Below are 20,507 nucleotides of genomic sequence, written 5' to 3'. Positions count from 1 at the left end.
TGGTATCTACTTCCAGATCCAGAGGCAACTGGGGTAGGCCTCCATACATCAGAACATATTATCTCAAAAGGCTTTGAAGCTCTCTTATTATCAGAACGAAAAGGCAATACATGACTTTTGCACAAAAGACAACTGGAACACTTTTGACTTCTCTCATCCACATTGAGACTTTCTTTTGGAATGAAATTATTAGAAACAAGTTTCTCAATAAAATGACTCCCATAATATCCTAACCGACTGTGCCATAGGAAAGGCTTATTACATTCAGAAATACTAAAAAACATTTGCTGAAGGGAAAGAACACGACTCTAATGAAGACTTCAAATCCAGATGAGTAGAGCGGATGGGATGACATGCAGCTTCTTGAAAGACATACATATTGCCTTGTCTCTTTCCTTCAGCGAACGTTTTCCTCGTGCGAAGGTCCTTGATCTGCACGGAGAAGGGAGTGAATTCGACTGAAGCATGATTATCATCAACAAGTTTATAAACAAAGACAATATTTTTCTTGATATTAGGAGCATGAATGATATCAGAAAGTTCAAGGGTAGAATGTGACATGGGGATGACAGAGTTTCCAATGTGAGAAACAGGATGGTAGGATCCATCTCTAGTGACAATCTTACTTTTACCAAAATAAGGAATAGGTTTAAAAAGTTTACCTACATCACCAGTCACGTGAGTTGCTGCCCATGAGTCAACAAACCAAGTTCTTTGGTCATTCTGCTTTAAATTCAATTTTAACAAGGCAGATATTAACAGATCTCTAATCTCTCCACTGTCTCTAATACTGCTGGACTTTCTTTTTGGTTCTGTCTGTGAAGGCTTTCCTTTATTTTCAGGATTGTGCCAACAATTCGCCTTGATATGGCCCCTTTTGTTACAAAGGAAGCAAGTGGGGATAGATCTTTGTCCCTGAGCATAGGTCGACATATTTGGAGTGGGAAGCAATCCACGTCCTCTGTGTCCATTTCGCCCTTGTCCCCCTCGTCCCCGTCTTCGACCATAAGTAGGGGTGGCAAAACCTGACACGACCCGCCAACCCGCCTCTTAGGCGGGTTCGGGTTGGGCTTAAGCCAACCCGTTTAATAAACGGGTTGACCCGCATAACCCGTTTATTAAACAAGTTGGGTTCGGGTTGGGGGTATGCCAACCCGCCAAACCGACCCGCCAACCCGACCCGTCGACCCGCCAACCCGACCCACGAACCTGACCCGTGAACCTGAGAACCCGTTTACCCGACCCAACCCATTTATTAAATGGGTTGGTGGGTCGTGTCGGGTTACCCGTTTATTAAACGGGTCGGGTTCATGTTTGCCACAGCCGACCCGTTTAATAAACGGGTCGGGTTCGGGTTGAGGTATGCTGACCCGCCAACCCGACACGATTGCCACCCCTAACCATAAGTCACCCCTTAGCAAAAACTTCTTGAGAATTTGTATGTGCGTGGTTTTCTTCAGAAAATTCTTTCAGAGTCATTTCATACTGAATTAATTTAGCCTGCAACTCATCAAAAGTAGGAAAAGCAGGCAAGCATAGTAGTGAAGTGACAATCATATTATAATCGGATCCCAATCCACTTAGAGTTTATTGCACCATATCACTGTCACTCACTGCACATCCTATAACTGCAAGTTGGTCTGTGGTAGTTTTCATCTTGTTTAGATATTTCATGATGGTCATGAAGTCTTTTCTTAGCAGCTGAAATTCCCTCTTGAGAAAAATCATCCTCCCCTGTGAAACTTGTGAATACGTTTGAACCAATCTCTCCCAAAGTTGCAAGGTTGTACAATTGTTAGGAATTGCAACAAGGACCTCTTGAGACAATGTAGAGGTAATGTATGCAACTACTGATTGGTCTTTCCTTTCCCAGTTGAGATATTATGCATTTTTGACATACACAATTGAAGTTGCCCTTTTATCACCTTCCTCTTCTCTTGTAACAAATTCTAGCGGGTCTGGAGTGGTTCTATCCAAATGACCTAAGAGACCTTGGCTCCTTATAAAAGGAATGATTTGTCTTTTCCAAATCAAGAAGTTTGAGGTGGTTAACTTTTCGGAAACAAGCTGATTGAGGAAACTCGAAGGAAGACTCGATAGAGAAGAATGGGAATCCTTGAGGAGGAGAATTTTTTTTTAACAAGAGTATTCACGAAGTACCCACTCTACTGCCAGAGAAGTTTGCTGGTCGGCCCCTTTTTTTTTTGTGAAGCTGGGCAACCTTCAAGAGACTGTGTTAAAATGTAAAACTGTACATATATGTATATATAATAATATTATATTATTATATATATATATATAAATACATTTTTAATTTCTTTCTTTTCTGTATTTTTTTTCCTTTATTTTTATTTTTTGTCTTTATGTCATCTAGTTCAGTTTGAACTAGAATGACTGTTGCTAGTCAAGTCCTGTCCAGACTTTACTAGCAATAGAGCTGTTAAGAGCTGTTGGACTGACACATTCCAACAGCTCTAAATAGAGCTGTTGGACTGTGCCCAACAGCTCTATTGAGTCCTCTTTCAGCTGTGTATATAAAGGGGTGCAGCCCCTCTTGTATTTTACTCCAATGCTTCTTAAGCAATTGGTTTTTCATATCAATAAAGAATACATTTTTATTTTTATTTTGTTTCCAGTTATACCCTTTTTAAGGGTTATGCTTTAGTGTCATTCTTGACACTTGCTCTTGTTAATCAAAGCTCGTGTTTCGAAGATCCCCATTTCATTTCATGGTATCAGAGCCGCGGAAGTACTAAATCTTGAGGAAAAGCTGCCTCAGTTTCCGTGCCCGTTTGCAAAAGTGTTCGCCACTTGAAGAGAAGTGTTTTATCACTTCATTGGAGAAGATTTCACATCTTGTTGTATTGTTTTTTTTTTCTTTCTTTCTCATTTTCCTTCTTGTTTCTCTTCTATCCCTATTCTTTCTTTCCTTGTAATCGATGGATGACAATGATAAAGTCACCATCATGCCTATGAAACTAAGCGATACGAACTATGTAACATGGGCTTCAATCATGAAGCACCATATATGGGGAAAAGGCTTATGGGGGATTGTGGATGGTTCCGATTCGGAACCTAAGCTATCTCTTACTAAAAAGGAGGGAGATAAAGACGTCCCTCTATCGGAAGAAGAGAAAATCAAGGCTATTGCCTCATACGAGAAGAAATGGAAAGAATGAAGAATATCTCATGCGAAGATAATGTCATGGCTTATCAATAGCGTTGACATTAAAAAATGCTCAAGTCTTGCCAAATTTGATCATGCCGATAAGGCATGGGAATACCTTAAGAATATGTATTCTCTTAAAGATATTGCACACGTGTGCAACCTCCAAGAAAAAGTTCGAATGATGACACAAGGAGACAAAACTATTCGTGAATATTACAATGGGTTGTCCGAACTTTGGGAAGAACTTTCCCTTTTAGAACCAAAGTGGCATTGTGCCGAAGACATCGAGCTTCGTCAGAAACAACTCGATGTTGAACATTTTTACCAGTTTATCACTGGATTAAGGCCGGAATTTGAAACCACTAAATCGGCCCTACTTCACCGGGGAAAAATTCCTTCTATTGTTGAAACTATTGAAGAGTTAACAATGGAAGAAAATCGTCTCCGGAAAGGTTCTTTAAAAATTGAAGATGATTCCGTTTTAGCCGTGTCTAGACCAGGGAATCATGTTCGATCATATAGGCCTCCTCACTTTAACCGACAAAATGGTGACTATGATAAGAAGAAAGTTATTTGTCATCACTGTCATGAACCGGGACACTACAGGCCACAATGTCCCAAACTTAAGGAGCTGAGAGAAAAAAGAGCTGCAATTGCTGGATCGGAGCCTAAAGATCAGGATGCACCAGTTTCCCTGGCCCAACTAATGGAGATCCTTCAGCCTCTCATCAAAGGTGCCTCTTCCTCATCTGAAGCTTCAACCGGCGCAGCAGCCTCATCTTTTTCTGATTTAGGTAAAATTTCTTGGCTTCTTGACTCTGGTGCATCTTTTCATATGACCCCAAATAATCAAAGTCTATCCAAATGTGTTAAAAATAAAACAAGTGTGTCAAAGGTCTTTACTGCTGATGGGACTTCTCTTGAAATAGAAGGAATAGGAGATTTTGAAAAAATTTATAAAACAAAAAATTTTTTTATTCCAGAAATTAGACATGTTCTCAAATTAAATTTAAATCTTTTATCTGTATCTCAAATTTCTGATTATGGGTATAATATTTCTTTTTCTTCTCATGGTTGTTGGGTACAGGATCGCCAGTCAGGCAAGCTGATTGGGGAAGGCCATAGAGAAGGAGGACTCTATTACATGGATTTTTTGGAAATGCCGAAGAAAGCTTTTTGTTATAATATTCAAAAAATAGAGTTGGAACTGTGGCATAAGAGACTTGGTCACCCACATATAGCTAAAATCCAACATTTTCCAAATCTAGGGAAATTTTGTAACTCTGAATCATTTGATTGTAAAGATTGTATTCTCGGCAAAATGAAAAGATTACCATTTCAGAACAGAACCTTTTTCTCTTCAAGACCACTTGAATTAATACACTCGGATGTTTGGGGTCCTGCACCAGTAATTTCTAAAGGAGGATTTGTTTACTATGTTATTTTTGTCGATGATTTCTCCCGACATACGTGGATGTACTTTCTCAAACATAAGTCTGAAGTATTTTCATACTTTCAAACTTTTCATAATATGGTTAAAAACAAATTTCAAAATGATATTACTATTTTTCGCACAGATTCAGGGGGAGAGTTTTTATCCACAGATTTTCAAAATTATCTTAAATTGCATGGCATCACACATCAAAGATCTTGTCCTTATACACCTCAACAAAATGGACTGGCAGAACGAAAACATCGCCATATTATAGAAACCACTAGAACTTTATTAATAGCAAATCAAGTCCCTAAAGACTTTTGGGCAGAAGTTGCCTTAACTGCCACCTATCTCATTAATAGGATGCCATCTTCTTCGTTACAAAATATCACTCCCATTGAAAAACTTATGAACATTTCTCCAGACTATTCTAGATTAAGAATATTTGGGTGCAAATGTTTCATATTTACTGACAAAAATGATAAACTTTCCCCTCGTGCGATTCCCTGTGCCTTTTTAGGATATGCTGAAAACCAGAAAGGTTATAGATGTTTTGACTTCAAAAATAATAAACTATATGTGTCTAGAAATGTTTCCTTTCTTGAAAAGGAGAGCTTCTTTGATTTTAGAAAATTAAAAGACGTCACTGAGTACTCCTTTTTGCTAGATCTAACATCAACATCTGATGAATATGACCTTGATTGTAACTTTGATGATGATCCAAGAATTATTGATCTTAATGTTGAAAATGAAGAAGTTCATAGAGATACTAGTATTCAATATTCCAGGCGACAAGAGTCTAATACTCCATGTGCACTTGAGAAATATTCTAACATTCCAACTAGACAATCATCCCGAATCTCGAGGCCTCCAGAAAAGTTTGTATCATACGAGTCTTTCTCACCCACATATAGGGCAGTTATTGCATTAATTCACTCATATGAAGAACCATCAACATATTTTCAAGCAAAAAATGATATCAAATGGATAGAAGCCATGAAAGTTGAATTAGATGCACTTGAAAAGGCTTCTACATGGAATATTCAAGATCTTCCTCCAGGGAAGAAAACTATAGGATGTCGATGGGTTTATAAAATTAAAACCAAGAGTGATGGTACTCTTGAAAGATATAAAGCCCGTTTAGTAGCCAAAGGTTATGCCCAAGAATATGGGATTGATTATGAAGAAACCTTTGCTCCGGTGGCTCGTATGACTACTGTCCGAACCTTAATTGCCTTAGCTTCTATCAAAAAATGGTCTATTTTTCAAATGGATGTCAAAAATGCTTTTTTAAATAGAAAGCTAGTTGAAGAAGTATATATGGAACCCCCTCCTGGTCTAAGTATTCCTAAGGGTAAAGTCCTTCGCTTAGAAAAAGCTCTTTATGGACTTAAACAAGCACCAAAAGCTTGGTATGATAGGTTTAGTCGTGTTATGATTGATATTGGTTTTCAATTCTGTTTAACTGACACTGCTTTGTTTATTAAGAATTCTGATGCAGGGATCATTGTGCTTCTTCTTTATGTGGATGATATGATCATCACCGGAAGCGATAAACAGGGAGTTGAAACAATCAAAACACTTCTTAAATCTCATTTTGAAATGACTGATTTGGGCTTGTTGAGATATTTTTTAGGCATTGAAGTTACTTATTCTCCTAGAGGATATTTATTATCTCAGACTAAATTTGCTTTTGATATTGTTTTCAGGTCTGGTATTACTGATGATAAGAAAGTTGACACTCCAGAAGTTGTTAATGTTAAAATGAAGATTGATGATGGAGAACTTCTTGCAGACCCTACTCCTTACAGACAGCTTGTCGGGGCACTTTCCTATCTATCCATTACCAGACCAGATATAGCACATGCTGTTCATACAGCAAGTCAATTTCAACATGCTCCTACTTCTGTTCATATGGGAGCAGTCATGCGTATTATCAGATACATCAAGTCCTCTATTTCACGAGGACTTTTCTTATCTTCCTCCTCTTCTCTTGATTTAATTGCATATACTGATGCTGATTGGGGAGGTGATCCCAATAACAGACACTCAACCACTGGCTTTTGTGTCTTTTTAGGGGAATCATTAATCTCGTGGAGGTGTAAAAAGCAGCAGAAGGTATCTCTCTCATCCACCGAAGCTGAATACAGAGCCATGGCAACCACGACCATGGAAGTAGTTTGGCTCCGACGACTGCTTGCTGACATGGGAGTTGAAGCAACAAAGGCTTCACAAATGTGTTGTGACAACAAAAGTGCGATCTACATTGCCAGTAACAGAACATTCCACGAACGCACCAAACACATCGAAATGGATTGTCACTACGTCAGAGAGGAATATCTACACGGGATAATTGATCTGCCATATGTCACTTCAGAATATCAGTTAGCAGACCTCTTTACAAAGCCTCTCGCTGCTCCCCGATTTCACTTTCTCTTAGACAAACTTTCGCTCATTGTACCGTAAGTTTGAGGGGGAGTGTTAAAATGTAAAACTGTACATATATGTATATATAATAATATTATATTATTATATATATATATATAAATACATTTTTAATTTCTTTCTTTTCTGTATTTTTTTTCCTTTATTTTTATTTTTTGTCTTTATGTCATCTAGTTCAGTTTAAACTAGAATGACTGTTGCTAGTCAAGTCCTGTCCAGACTTGACTAGCAATAGAGCTGTTGGACTGACACAGTCCAACAGCTCTATGGACTGACACATTCCAACAGCTCTAAATAGAGCTGTTGGACTGTGCCCAACAGCTCTATTGAGTCCTCTTTCAGCTGTGTATATAAAGGGGTGCAGCCCCTCTTGTATTTTACTCCAATGCTTCTTAAGCAATTGGTTTTTCATATCAATAAAGAATACATTTTTATTTTTATTTTGTTTCCAGTTATACCCTTTTTAAGGGTTATGCTTTAGTGTCATTCTTGACACTTGCTCTTGTTAATCAAAGCTCGTGTTTCGAAGATCCCTATTTCATTTCATGGTATCAGAGCCGCGGAAGTACTAAATCTTGAGGAAAAGCTGCCTCAGTTTCCGTGCCCGTTTGCAAAAGTGTTCGCCACTTGAAGAGAAGTGTTTTATCACTTCATTGGAGAAGATTTCACATCTTGTTGTATTGTTTTTTTTTTCTTTCTTTCTCATTTTCCTTCTTGTTTCTCTTCTATCCCTATTCTTTCTTTCCTTGTAATCGATGGATGACAATGATAAAGTCACCATCATGCCTATGAAACTAAGCGATACGAACTATGTAACATGGGCTTCAATCATGAAACACCATATATGGGGAAAAGGCTTATGGGGGATTGTGGATGGTTCCGATTGTGGATGGTTCCGATTCGGAACTCAACATACATAATATGAAGCAATTAAACCTCAACATACGTAACTCTTATGTAGTTCGAGTTATGCACACAGGATTCAAGTTTATATATCTCTAAGACATTCACATCATTGCACCATCTTCATAAGCATTCACAATTCTTACATCAAATCACATTCGATCATTTCAGCGTGAAAGACACGCACATACCTCCTAAGTAATTTAGTTAGACATTCATGATACTCATCAATCATGCTATATAAGTATGATATACTTACTCAAACAATCATAATGTGATCATTTGCAAAGAAGCTAGGTAGGCGTGATGTATCATTCACCTAATAAGTAAAATCTAATCATTTGTAGGCGCGATATGTCATCCACCTATTAAGTCAAAACTAATCATTTGTAGGCATGAGGTGTCATTCACCTATACGCTAACATAAGCATCACAATCAAAAGAATCTCGGGGGCACATTTGTCCAGAGAGTTGGAGGGTTATCACATCGTCTTAGGTTGGTGCTTTCGCAAACCAACCTATCAACCATATGATCCAAGTTCTGGACCATTGCTTGGAGTTGTTCAACTGCTCCGATCAATGTATCTATTGACTCGATCAATTCATTGAACGACATCTAAGCGTAAACACATTTCTTTAATTAAAATAAATACTAAACAATTTAAATAATAATACTTACAGTGCGATGCAGATGCCAGATAGTCAAGGATCACTGTTTTCCCTGTCGTTTTGATACTAAGTTGTAACACCCAAAAAATCCGGGACTTGAAACTTTTTATGAAAATGTTGAAAGCTTTGAAACCGATCATTTATCAGAGCTTGAAATAGAGGTTCAGCGAAAAATCATGTTTGAAATAGCAAGTTCCTAGACATTGAGCACATTATAGCGCACACTCTCTTACACAACGGATTTGCAATACAGTACATTTAAGAAATCAAATAGATGATGAAAATGCAATTTTAATAGTTTTAAGACTTGTACAAATGAGAGATTTTCATGAAAATCCTGATGCGAATTTACCGAAATGCCCTCAGGAGCAAAACATTAGGGAAAGTGCCTCATCTTGATCTCATCACGCCAGCGTGTCATCGCAATCTGAAATATCATATGCCGATAAAATGGGTCAGTTTCACGAAAAACTGGTAGGTGCACATAAACGACAATTTAGAACTGAAATAAATAATTATAACAAGAAATGAGTTATATCTAGCATGTGCAATAGATTATGCAAATGAGTAAGTATTTCTAACATGAACAATTGGGTATGCAAACAAATAAAGGTTTTCAATGTGAGCACTTAACTATAAAATCAAGTGAGCTATCAACTATCACAAGGTCAGAGTTCATTCTACACAAGACATACCCACTTTCACGGTAAGCAAATATATTAATCATAAGGTGCAAGCAATTGCTTAACAAGCCGTTTATAAGATACACGCGGTAAGCAATTACACGACAACAGTTATATAAATCACAAGATATAATCAACTTCTAAGACAAGCTACTACATTAGTCCTAGTTGTAAACAGTTCATAGATTATGAACTGTAAGCAGTTACATTAGTCATAAGATGTAAACAGTTCGTAGATTACGAGTCGTAAGCAGCCATAAGATATAAACAACCTATAAGACGAGCAATTACATCCGTCATAAGAGACTCAAACCAACAAGTGCTACATTACAATAAGCACGAATAGTTCAACCAAGTAGTAAAGCAAGTCACATGTATCATATTGCAATTGTCATAATGCTGTTATCATAAGCATTTAACTAGTACGAGCAACTAGTTATTACTAATAAAGAACTAGTGTAACACGACAACGAGCGTGCATAATTCAACGAGTACTATATTGAACTATTGAGCAAACAAGCAAGTCATGTCACAATACACACATCTCAAATAATGTGGATATGTTAACTTATGTTTCGATATTAGCTGGTCAGGCGGGTACGTGCAAGCCACGAAACGTAGAAACAGTCGAGACCAGTCTGGGGGTTTATTATGCTATGTGTTTTAGATAACCTAGATGACTGACTGAGTCCGCTCCTAAGGGGATGACCAATGACCAAGAGGGTAAATCTCCAGAGGCATAGGTGGCCCGTGGATGCATCCAAACTTCTGCAGAAGTGACCTAAAAGTATCTTTTGTAACCCATTTTCCTTAACTCTGATGAATGAGGAAACTGAGTCTTTTGCCTGAAATAGTCATTAATGGTCTGTCCATCAGAGTTTTTGTACCATTCATTTTCTCTCTTGATGAAGTCAATGGGTCGAATGGGCACAACAGGGGTTTCTTAACCGCCGCCCCATTCTACATGCTCTGGTCTGCTGGACCCATTCAAGCATCTTGCCTGTGAAGGCGAAACCGTCACCATTAAGTGATTTATACGCGCCAATGCACGTTCGAGGCAACCACACACCTCTCATCCTACTCACTGCAGTACGCAACATACCTGTTCAAAAGTACAACCATGATGAAAGGGGTCAACTTATTGTGAGGGTGAAAACATCACCATTTTGTGGTCTCAAACACGTGTCATTGCACGTTCGAGGTAAACATAGACCTCTCATCCCACTCATCGTAGTACACAACATACTTGTTCAAAAGTACAACTACGATGAGAGGGGTATGGATTTCTCAAAGAAAATCCCTACAACATTGCTTTGCCAAAGTACACGATGTAACCATTCAAGTTTGGTCCTTTAGACCGTCACGAGCCTCTTGCCTGTTAGGCGAATATCAACGTTACATTATTATAACAACGTGCCAAAACACGTTTCGAGGTTACCACCGACCTCTCATCCAATCATCGTAACACCAACGCAACATACCTGTCCAAAGATACAACCATACCTGTCAAAAGGTACAACTACGATAAAAGGGAAACAATTTCTCAAAAGAAACCTCGACATTTATCTTTCATAAAAGAAGTGATAATAATTACTCAGTTTGATAAGATTAAGTCTTTTAAATTATATTAACAACAATGGCATATTGCACGATATGAGATCGCCTCGGATCTTGCTTTCGTTTTCCAAAGACACTGTAATTTGGGAGACTTGATTGTTATATTGCAACTCCCAAAACCTTCGAGCTGCTTTGTAAGACTGCGCACTCGATAAGTTGTAATCCTTTTCAGAGTTTCCGAGTCATATCAAAATATCAATTTATAGTTGTAAAACATTCTTTTCGAAAATGCCGACTTGGGAAAACTTAATTGCACTTTCGCAACCTGTGGGACTTTCAATCTTTGCTTTTGCAAAACGATGTATTTGAAAATTGGATTCGCATAAGGAATCTTTTTAAAAAGAACTGTTGCGCACAAGCGCAACTCGCATCCTTTGAAGATGAGCGAAAACATGATATATAAAAGGCTGCATTTACTTGTATAGCACAATTGTGAGCATGTGCACATTATAGCGCGACAACAAAGTACTAAGCAATACTCGATGTGTGAAATCACACATTAAGCGAAAAATGCATAAGCAAAATGCACGTGGTACTAAACTGTATCTCGACCAAAAAGATGGGCAAGCAAGTAAATATGTAAGCAATGCACGAGGTACGAAACCGTACCTCGGCTAAATATTTGAATAAGCAACTAACTTTACAAATAATGGACGAGGTACGAAACCGTACATCGACTAATAAGCGTGCAGGCAAGTAAATACACAAAGCGAATAAGTACAGGAAAAATAAAGTAAATCTAGGCATATCTACCATGTTCATTTTAATTATTTCAACTTAATTCGGTTCATCTATTTGCCCTTTTTGCGTAGCTTTTCCCTACTTGAGGGTTTCGGGGTTGCATGCACCTTCGAGTGTATGAATGACGATCTCGAGCCGCGGGGCACGAGCGGGCTCCATTGCGCAAGCTGAAAAAAAAAAACAAAAGTGAGTACTTATATAAATGCTCGAAAATAACCTAAGGGGTTGCAAGCCCTGAACAGGGAGCGAGAGGGGGCTGAGCTCACTCGGACGAGTGAGCTTGCTAGGACCCCAACTCGAAACATAAAGGGAGCGAAAGTGTTAGGGGTGGCCCCTGCCTGCCGGAAAAGCAAAGAGGCGACTGAGAGGGGCTTGGCCCCTTCCCTGCAAACAGGGGACATAGGGAGGTCTCGGTACCTCCCCTGCATACAAAGGGAATAGGGAGGGGCCCATCCCCTCCCCTGCGAAAATGGGGCAATAGGGAGGGGCACGACCCCCTCCTCTACGAAAATGGGAAGGCAGGGAGGGGCTCGGCCCCTCCTCTGCAAAAACGGGCAAAATAAGAAGAAGAAGAGGACAACACCGAGAGGGGGTCTTACCTGAGAGGAGGCCGGAACGAGAGTGAGATGGGAGTAGAAAATGCTCGCCAGGAAGGGTGGCCGAAGGCCGGTGTCGACCGGGGTCGGGTGCCCGGTGAGACTGACGAAGATGAGAGAGGGGGAAAAGGCAACAGAGAGAGGTCGTGCCGACCAGGTCGTCGCAGCGCGAGGGCAAAGAGGTTCACCTGACAGTGGCAATATGGGAGACGAGGAGGGGGGTGTCGGGGTTTACCAGTGGGCAGCGAGGCAGCAGAGGGGAGGCTCGGGGGGTCTTTTGATGAGCTGAGAGATCGCAGCAGGGAGAAGGGGTGTCGGCAAACAGGCTTGCCGACGGCGGGCGGTCGGAAAAAGGAAATAGGAGAGGAGAGGAGAGGTTGGTCGGCGGTGCTGCAGAAAAAATATAGAGGGGGAGAGGGCGTTGATCGCCAGGTGGAGGGAAGACCACCGACGCGTGGGGGAGGGATTCACCGGTTGTCCCTCCCCCTGCGTGTTTTATTTAAAACACGCAGGCGGTGACCGCCTGCCTCTATTTGGATCCGGGTCGGGTCCGTGTCCGGATCTGACCCGGGTCCACAATGTTTTTTGTGTGGATTTTACATGACATGGGTGTAAAGTGCAAGAGATTAACATTTCAAGGAATATTCTAACAGTTGCTGTTAAAATACGGTGTCACCCTCTCCTGTCGTGGAAAACAAAAAACAAAGTTCGATGGTCTAGGAGTTACAGACAGACATCGTTGAGGCTAGTGAAGCATGAGATACAACAAGGTTATTCACTGGAAGTGTAGACTCTTCTTTGGAGTGAGCCTACAAGAGTCTACGAAACTTGCATGATAACTTCTTGACTAATAGATCCAGCTTATGGTCCTTGAAATTGGCATGAAGAACACTAAGTCATCATATAAAATTAAAATAAACATGCTTCATCTTGTTGGACCTTAAGATGTTCATTTGTTCTCTTCATAATATGCCTTTTTATAACTTCAATTACAATGCTTTACAATATTCACTTGTTTATGTCCTCATGTTTGAGCTGAAAAGATCTATTAGTGCTGACAGATTGCAAATGACTTGGACTATGGATGGTAAACAAACTGAGTGAACTAAACATGGGTTGTTTTGGCTTGTCTCGATTACAGCCAGGTATTGCTTGGGTTTGACTTGTCTGGCTTGTGCGAGCCAATCCTAGATTGATTGGGGAAGGCCATAGAGAAGGACTCTACCATATAGATTTTTTTAAATTACCCAAGAATGTTTTTTGTTATAATGTTCAGAAATTGGATTTGGATCTATAGAACAAAAGACTTGGCCATCCTCGTATATTCAAAATCCAACACTTTTCAAGTTTAGGAAAATCTTGTAATTCTGAAAATTTTGCTTGTAAAGATTGTATTCTTGGTAAAATGAAGAGATTATCATTTTATGATAGAACTTTTGTTTCATCTAGAACACTTGACTTAATACATTCGAATGTTTGGGGGGTCTAAGGCCATTTAGAAAGTTAAAAAAGTGATCTTCCTCAAGTTGCTTGTGTCTAAGCTCGATAGCTTCACCACTCCATTTGGGTTCAAGCATAGCAAGCTCGTCCCAAATGGAAGATAATTCGACAAAGTATTCCCGAATAGTCATTTCATTTTATTGTAAGGTTAATGCCCTCTTTTGAAGATAGTACTTATGATAAATCTCGTGATGTATACATTTTTTCAAGATATAGCCAAGCTTCGAAAGCCTTCTTGAATTTGATGATGTTGACATTGATCTTTGTTTCAATGGATGAGAAAAACCATGATAAGATCTTGAAGTTTTTCATTTCCCATTCGCCATGTTTCTTTAAATAATCTTCAAGAGCTCCGTCTTTCTTCTCCTTCAAGAATCTTTATATCTCCTTTTTCTATAATAGTAATTTTTGGTTCGAGTTCTCGTATCGAACCTTGAATGTACCCCCAAAGCCCCTTTCCTTTAATATGGGCTTCCATATTACCGGCCCAAACATGATGGTTTGAACAATTGAGTTTAAACCCGAGGGAGAAGTGTGAGTCTTTTTTGCCCATTAGAGATGATAAAAATAAGAAAATAACACGTACCTCAATAGATTTTTAAGTCTTTCTTGACAAAGAAACTTTTAAAATATTGCCCAAAGTGATCCACTCCAATCTCCAATAGCTTGAAGGCACGATTTTCAAGGTACCCAAGAATGTGGAAAATCGCATGATCTTCCTTCTTTAAACGTAGCTCTGATACCATGTGAAAGTATCTTCAATAAGATACTATGATCAAGACCTTAATATTCTTGATAACGAATACATGCACAATAAGAACACTTGTGCACAAAAGCACAAATCAATCTCGCAAATACACTAATAATAAATAAAAAGCTTTATTGAATACTTGGGATTTGACCCAGGAATGCCCCTATTTATACAATGAGGACCTTGGAGGGGCCAACTCATAGACGTTGGAGCCCCTCCAACGGTCACAATTGTGACCGTTGGAGGGGGCCCAACGTCTATGAGAGTGGCCCCCCCCCAAGGTGCATTGACTTTAGTAAAAAAGAAACAAAAAACAAAAAATAAAAAGAACATAAAAAAACCAAAATTACAAGCATATTCATAAATTGAATATGCACAATAATAGAGAAATGACCAAACTACCCATACATTTAATAATAAAAATATATATTTTATATATATAATTAGGTAGATAATATACATATATATGTACATGTATCACCTTATATATATATATAATATATATATGTGATACATAATTCAACAAGCACCACATGATATGAGTATTCCTAAGAGTAAGGCTCTTTGTTTAGAAAAACTCTTTATGGTCTTAAACATACACCAAAAGCCTGGTATGACAAGTTTAGTCATGTTATGCTCGATATTGGATTCAGAACTTGCCTGAGTGACACTACTTTTTTTGTTAAGATTTCTGATGCAAGGATTATCATTCTTCTTTTTTATGTGGATGACATAATCATTTCCGGAGGAGACAAACAAGGAGTTGAAAACGTTAAAAAGCTTCTTTAAAATAATTTTGAAATGTTTGATTTAGGTTTATTGAGATATTTTTTAGGAATTGAAGTTGTTTATTTCCCTCGAGGTTATTTATTATCTCAATCTAAGTTTGCTTTTGATATTGTTTTCAAGTCCGAAATCACATATGATAAGAAAGTAGATACTCCAGAAGTTGTCAACACCAAAATGAGAATTGATTATGGAGAACCTCTTGAAGATCCCACTCCTTGTAGACAACTTATTGGAGTACTCTCATATCTCTCCATTACGAGACCTAAAATAGCACATGTTATACACACAGATAGTCAATTTCAGCACATATCCACTTTTGTTCACATGGGAACAGTTTTGTGTATTATTAGATACATTAAGTCTTCCCTTTCACGAAGCCTTTTCTTGTTTGTTTCATTTTCATTAGATTTAATTGCTTATACTGTTGCTGACTGGGGAGGTGATCTCAATAACGAGCATTCAACCATTGGTTTTTGTGTTTTCTTAAGTGAATCCTTGATTTCGTGACGGTGCTAGAAGCAACAAAAAGTCTCTCTTTCGTCAACCAAAGTTGAATATCAAGTCATGGCCACCACAACCATGGCGGGTAGTTTGGCTCAGAAGACTTGAAGTGACAAAAGCCCCATGCTTGTGTTGTGACAACAAAAGTGCGATCTACATTGACAGCAATGAAACATTTCATTAATGCACCAAACATATCGAAATGAATTGTCATTATGTTAGAAAAGAGTATCTACATGGAACCATTGATCTGCCTTATGTTACATCAGAATACCAATTAGTGGATTTCTTCACCAAACCTATCATTGCTCCTAGATTTCATTTCCTCTTAAACAAAATTTTGCTCATTGTACCGTAAGTTTGAGGGAGAGTGTTAAAAAGTGTATATACATATAAATATAATTATATATAATATAATTTATATGTTTTTTATATATTTTTTCTTTTTTCTTTATTTTTTTTTGTATTTTAGGCTGTCTAGTTCATATTGAACTAGACTCAAACTAGACAAAGTTTTGACTAGTTTGAATAGTCGTTAGAACTTTTTTGGAGCCTTTTAAAGGCTCTTCTCTCTCTCATGCACTGTTGTGAAAAGCATTGAGGCTCTCCACCAAAAACTGAGGCAAGGCACAAAAATTAAGCCTCAATTTTTTTTGAAAGCTTAAAAAAATTTATAAAAAATATCTAAAATTACAAATAAATAAATAAATGCTTTATTGATGAAGTAACAACCAATAAGAAATAGAAAATCTGAAATCAGTACTAAAAAATATAAGATTTATAATATCTTATAAAGCAAGCAACAACCAATATGCAATAGAAAAGCAAATTAAACTAATTAAAAGCATACTAATTAAAAATAAAATGAAAAAACTTCTTTTCTATTTTTTTTGGCCCCTCAGGCCTCCGGCTGGCGCCTTGAGGAGCAGAGGGCCTCGCCTCAAGGAGAAGCGTGCCTTTTGCGCCTCAAGGCGCGTTTTTGATAACACTGCTCTCATGTATATAAATAGGGGTAACTCTCCTCTCATTGTATTAATGCTTCTTAAGCATTTTATGTGAATGAAATGAAGTTTATTATTTTTGTTTTCGAGTTCTCTCATTTGTGCCCTTTTGTGGGTTATGATTAAAGTGTCTTTGATAGACACTTGTTGCAAGCATTTGTGCTTTCGTGGAAGATCCTCATTTCCTTACATATCCATGAGTTTCATCAACACAAACAAACTGATCTCAATTATATCAAAGATTCTAATCCTGATAATGGGCCTTGTGCCCCTCATGCAATCTTTTCTCACTGTGCAATGCCTTGAAAATGATAGAGATAATAAAAGGCATTTGCTTCTATGGATCGGTTGAACATCCGAGTGTAAATGCCAATGGCATCAGCAAAGGAGCCGTATAGATGTAGTTGTACATGATCTTCTACATGTACAATCTGCTGGTCTTCTACATATACAGTGCTCAAAAATCCTCAAAGCATACTTTTGAAGTCCATAGAGTCATAGACTGTTGCCTTGGAATAGCAGTAGTATGCTACATGTAATTCCATTAGCTGGAACGTGAATATTATCATACGCAATGACATGAGAACATGGAGATTTTTTATTGCTACAAAATACCTTAACTTGGCCTAGTGTATGAACATGCACTTTCATGGCAGATGCACACACTCTGGTGAGTTTCCATGAAAAAAAAGGAAAAGAAAAAGGAGCTTAGAGGCACATTTAGAAATTTCTAAAGCTGACCTCAAGTTGGCCAAGTGAGCTTGCAAACATGTAGACACGATGGCAGTTTTTTTTTTTTTGTGAATGAACAATGGTAGGAATTTTCCCATAAAGAAATGAATCGGAGAGCGCACTAATCACCTATGGAAGAAAACTTGCAATATCAATCAATTCTAGATAATTATAATGCCATTACAAGTTATGAACTATAAAAAAGAGTTTTTTGATGAGCTATTAAAAAGAGTTGCTTCAACTTAATCAAATGATTTGTTCACAAATAAATATGATGAACAAATATGTTAATTTGCTTCATGAAAACTATTTCTTGGAACAGGTATATGGAATCTATCATGCTTGCTTGCTTCTATGGTTTCATAATAAATGATTTGATTTCTGTTTAAGCATGAGGTTAGAGATCTTCTAGCTGTCTCCTGTGAATCAAACAGGAGCCTCTAAACTTGCAATATATATCAGTGATAACTAAAATGAATGTCGATAGTGTGAGTGCATTTTAGTGGCGTATTATCCTTCTTCCTCCCATTTGCTCTGTCCTAGCTTAGCGAGATGATGAATGTTGCTCTCTTGAATCTATTAATCTTGATTCCTCTCTAAACTCCCCTTCAGGCAGATAATGTCCACTCTTCAGGTATTACTTATCTGGTGTTCAAATGGAATTTGGCTCTCACTAATTGGTATATACCTTCTGATCTGGACTAACTTGAGGGGAATCTGGTTGGAGTTGCATGGCTGAATTGATTGATTCTATATTCAACAAGAGTTCAGTAACTTGACTGGGAAAACAGTCAAGCTCAGATCAAAATTTATCCATATCCATGGTGCTGTTGCAGTATTTTCTCTGGCTTTTTCTGCAGGCTGGCATATTTGTTAATAGAGCACCAATTCATTAACAGATGAAAAAGAATCATGAAAGCGTCCTAACTCCTGTTCTGCTAGGTTATGGAACCCTGGTTTTGTCGACTGTGGGCAGCCATTGTTTTGAAACAAGCCTTCACAACCTGTTGTTGTCTCCACTTGCTGTATTCATTTTCTTTTCTTCCCTTCATAATTGCACTGAAGTTGCCTTGTCTTTTGGTGTGGTGGCGTGAACAGCATGGGTGGAGCCAACTTCAGGAGCTAACAGAAACAGTGATGGTGATAATAGTTTTGATGAGTGCCTTAAGGAATGTTTCCAGAAGAACATGTCCATCCCAACTGAATAAAGTGTGCATCTGACCTGCGCAAGCATATTCTTTGATCATCAACTGCGATATGATCAGTTTGGTGAACTTAATTAGAGCAGGAGATGGACAACAAGCAAATATATTGGCATTATTAAGTGTGCTCATCTCCTTTTGGTTGCAGATCAATTTTTGAACGTTTACACACAAGCATGTAAAAGTATTAAGGAACTCTATTGTATATTGAGGTGAAATCTCTTCTTTTTCTTTTCCTTTTAACCTTGACTTGTTTCCAGTTTGGGGCTTATGTTCGATATGCTTTTGGGTATGGAAAAGGGTTCATTATGTTTACTTAACTTGAGCTATGATCATGCTGTAAATTTTCTAGTGTTTCACTGTGTTATAGGCCTTTGGATGCATACTTTTAGAAGTCTGCAACGGAGAATAAGGGCAGCAAATGGCAGCAATAGTGTCAGGACATACAGGGTGGGCCCGCCTTACTAAACATTTGTCCAGCCCCAAATGTGAATTGTTCTCTCACAATCATCGTGAGAACGATTCTCATTTGCCCCATTTCTCATGTGCAAGCAAACGTGAGAAAAATGTGGCAGAGATACAAAGTTCACATCAAGGCTCATTTCTCATGTGATTCAAAATCGTGTTGTCTACCATGTGATTTTGAATCATGTGAGGTTGAGTCACATTATTTTGAATCACATGGGATGTAAGCAAACATGCCCTAAGGGGTATTTGGTCCATAGAATTGATGGGAGACAACAATGCAAGCTCCACAAGTAGATATGAACTCTCAACCATTCATGTAGGCCAAACTTCACAAATGAGATTGGTGGAAATTTGGATCTCCTGTAATCCCCAACTTTGTGGTAATTCCAAAGTTACTGGAGTATGGTGGAAGCGATGGGTGAAGCGAGAAGCAACAGTTTAAGAGATGCTTGGATGTGTGAAGCTTTGAAGTGTTAGAAAACACAAGACAATGCAAGTATGAAACAAATAAAAATAAATGGAAAATGGCATAAAAATACTAGAAAAGTACTATGCGGCAAATATGATGCATTTCTTGAAATGCCCTATAATTTTTGCGATTCTCCTCATGTTTAAAAATGCAAATATCTAGTTTTAAAGACTTTGTTATCCCTGCACAAGATGTTCTAAATATATGTGAATTTACTCTCAAATATGTGACTTTTGTAGAATAGTCTATGTTCTTGCATCTGTATCTCTTTGATCCGATATCTAAATCTTGCATTTTTACAATCGTTGAAAAACTTAGACATAGGCTTGTAACTTTTTTGTTTTGAGTTAGAACTTAAAACCCCTCTAGGATTCTCATTTTTGCATTTCAAAATCAGAATAAAAGCATGATTTACAGATCGGTACAGACACAATTGTTTCTTTTTTGTTTGTTTTATGCCATTTTTCAGCTACATGCGTTGAAAATTGAGAACAATAAAAAAAATGACAGAGATAGATTAGGATATTAGTTTTTCAATGCCATTAAGATCACCTTCATCTGATGAACGATTTAGGAGAAACGCACTCTGATGAACGATTGAGGAGAAACGTCCTCTAAAAAATAGACTGATGAATGATCAACTAGATCACCCTTCTCTTTGTGGATGAAAAACGTGGGTTCAGGTTCACTTGTTTCAGTCTGCTGAGAATGCTATTTTAGCTTTCGAGCTCAAAAATTGAAACCCTAGATGGGTTTTTGAATTTGACTTAAAACAAAAAAATTATAAGCCTATGTCTCAACTTTTTAATGACTGTAAAAAGATAACATTTCGACAT

General features: G+C 38.0%; 1 protein-coding gene across 8 annotated transcripts in view; it reads left to right on the top strand.

Moving 5' to 3' along the window:
- LOC149828029 (RNA-binding CRS1 / YhbY (CRM) domain protein) overlaps positions 1-19,049 on the top strand; it is a 72,407-nt gene extending 53,358 nt beyond the window's left edge. For 6 of the 8 annotated variants that reach the window (XM_090019818.1, XM_090019819.1, XM_090019817.1 and 3 more), the window contains one exon: positions 18,631-19,049. In XM_090019818.1, coding sequence (XP_089875944.1) covers positions 18,631-18,740 — 110 coding nt within the window. In that variant the 3' untranslated portion in view covers positions 18,741-19,049. Of the gene's footprint in view, positions 1-18,144 lie in introns of all 8 variants that reach the window. The other 2 variants (XM_090019822.1, XM_090019823.1) reach the window with 2 other exon arrangements.
- Positions 19,050-20,507: the final 1,458 nt, after the last annotated feature.

The sequence above is a fragment of the Nuphar pumila genome, chromosome 10, assembly GCF_984573655.1.
Source record: "Nuphar pumila chromosome 10, dmNupPumi1.hap1.1, whole genome shotgun sequence".
Lineage (NCBI taxonomy): Eukaryota > Viridiplantae > Streptophyta > Magnoliopsida > Nymphaeales > Nymphaeaceae > Nuphar > Nuphar pumila.
The sequence above is the reverse complement of the archived record's forward strand: the minus strand, read 5'-3'. Positions and strand labels throughout refer to the sequence as shown.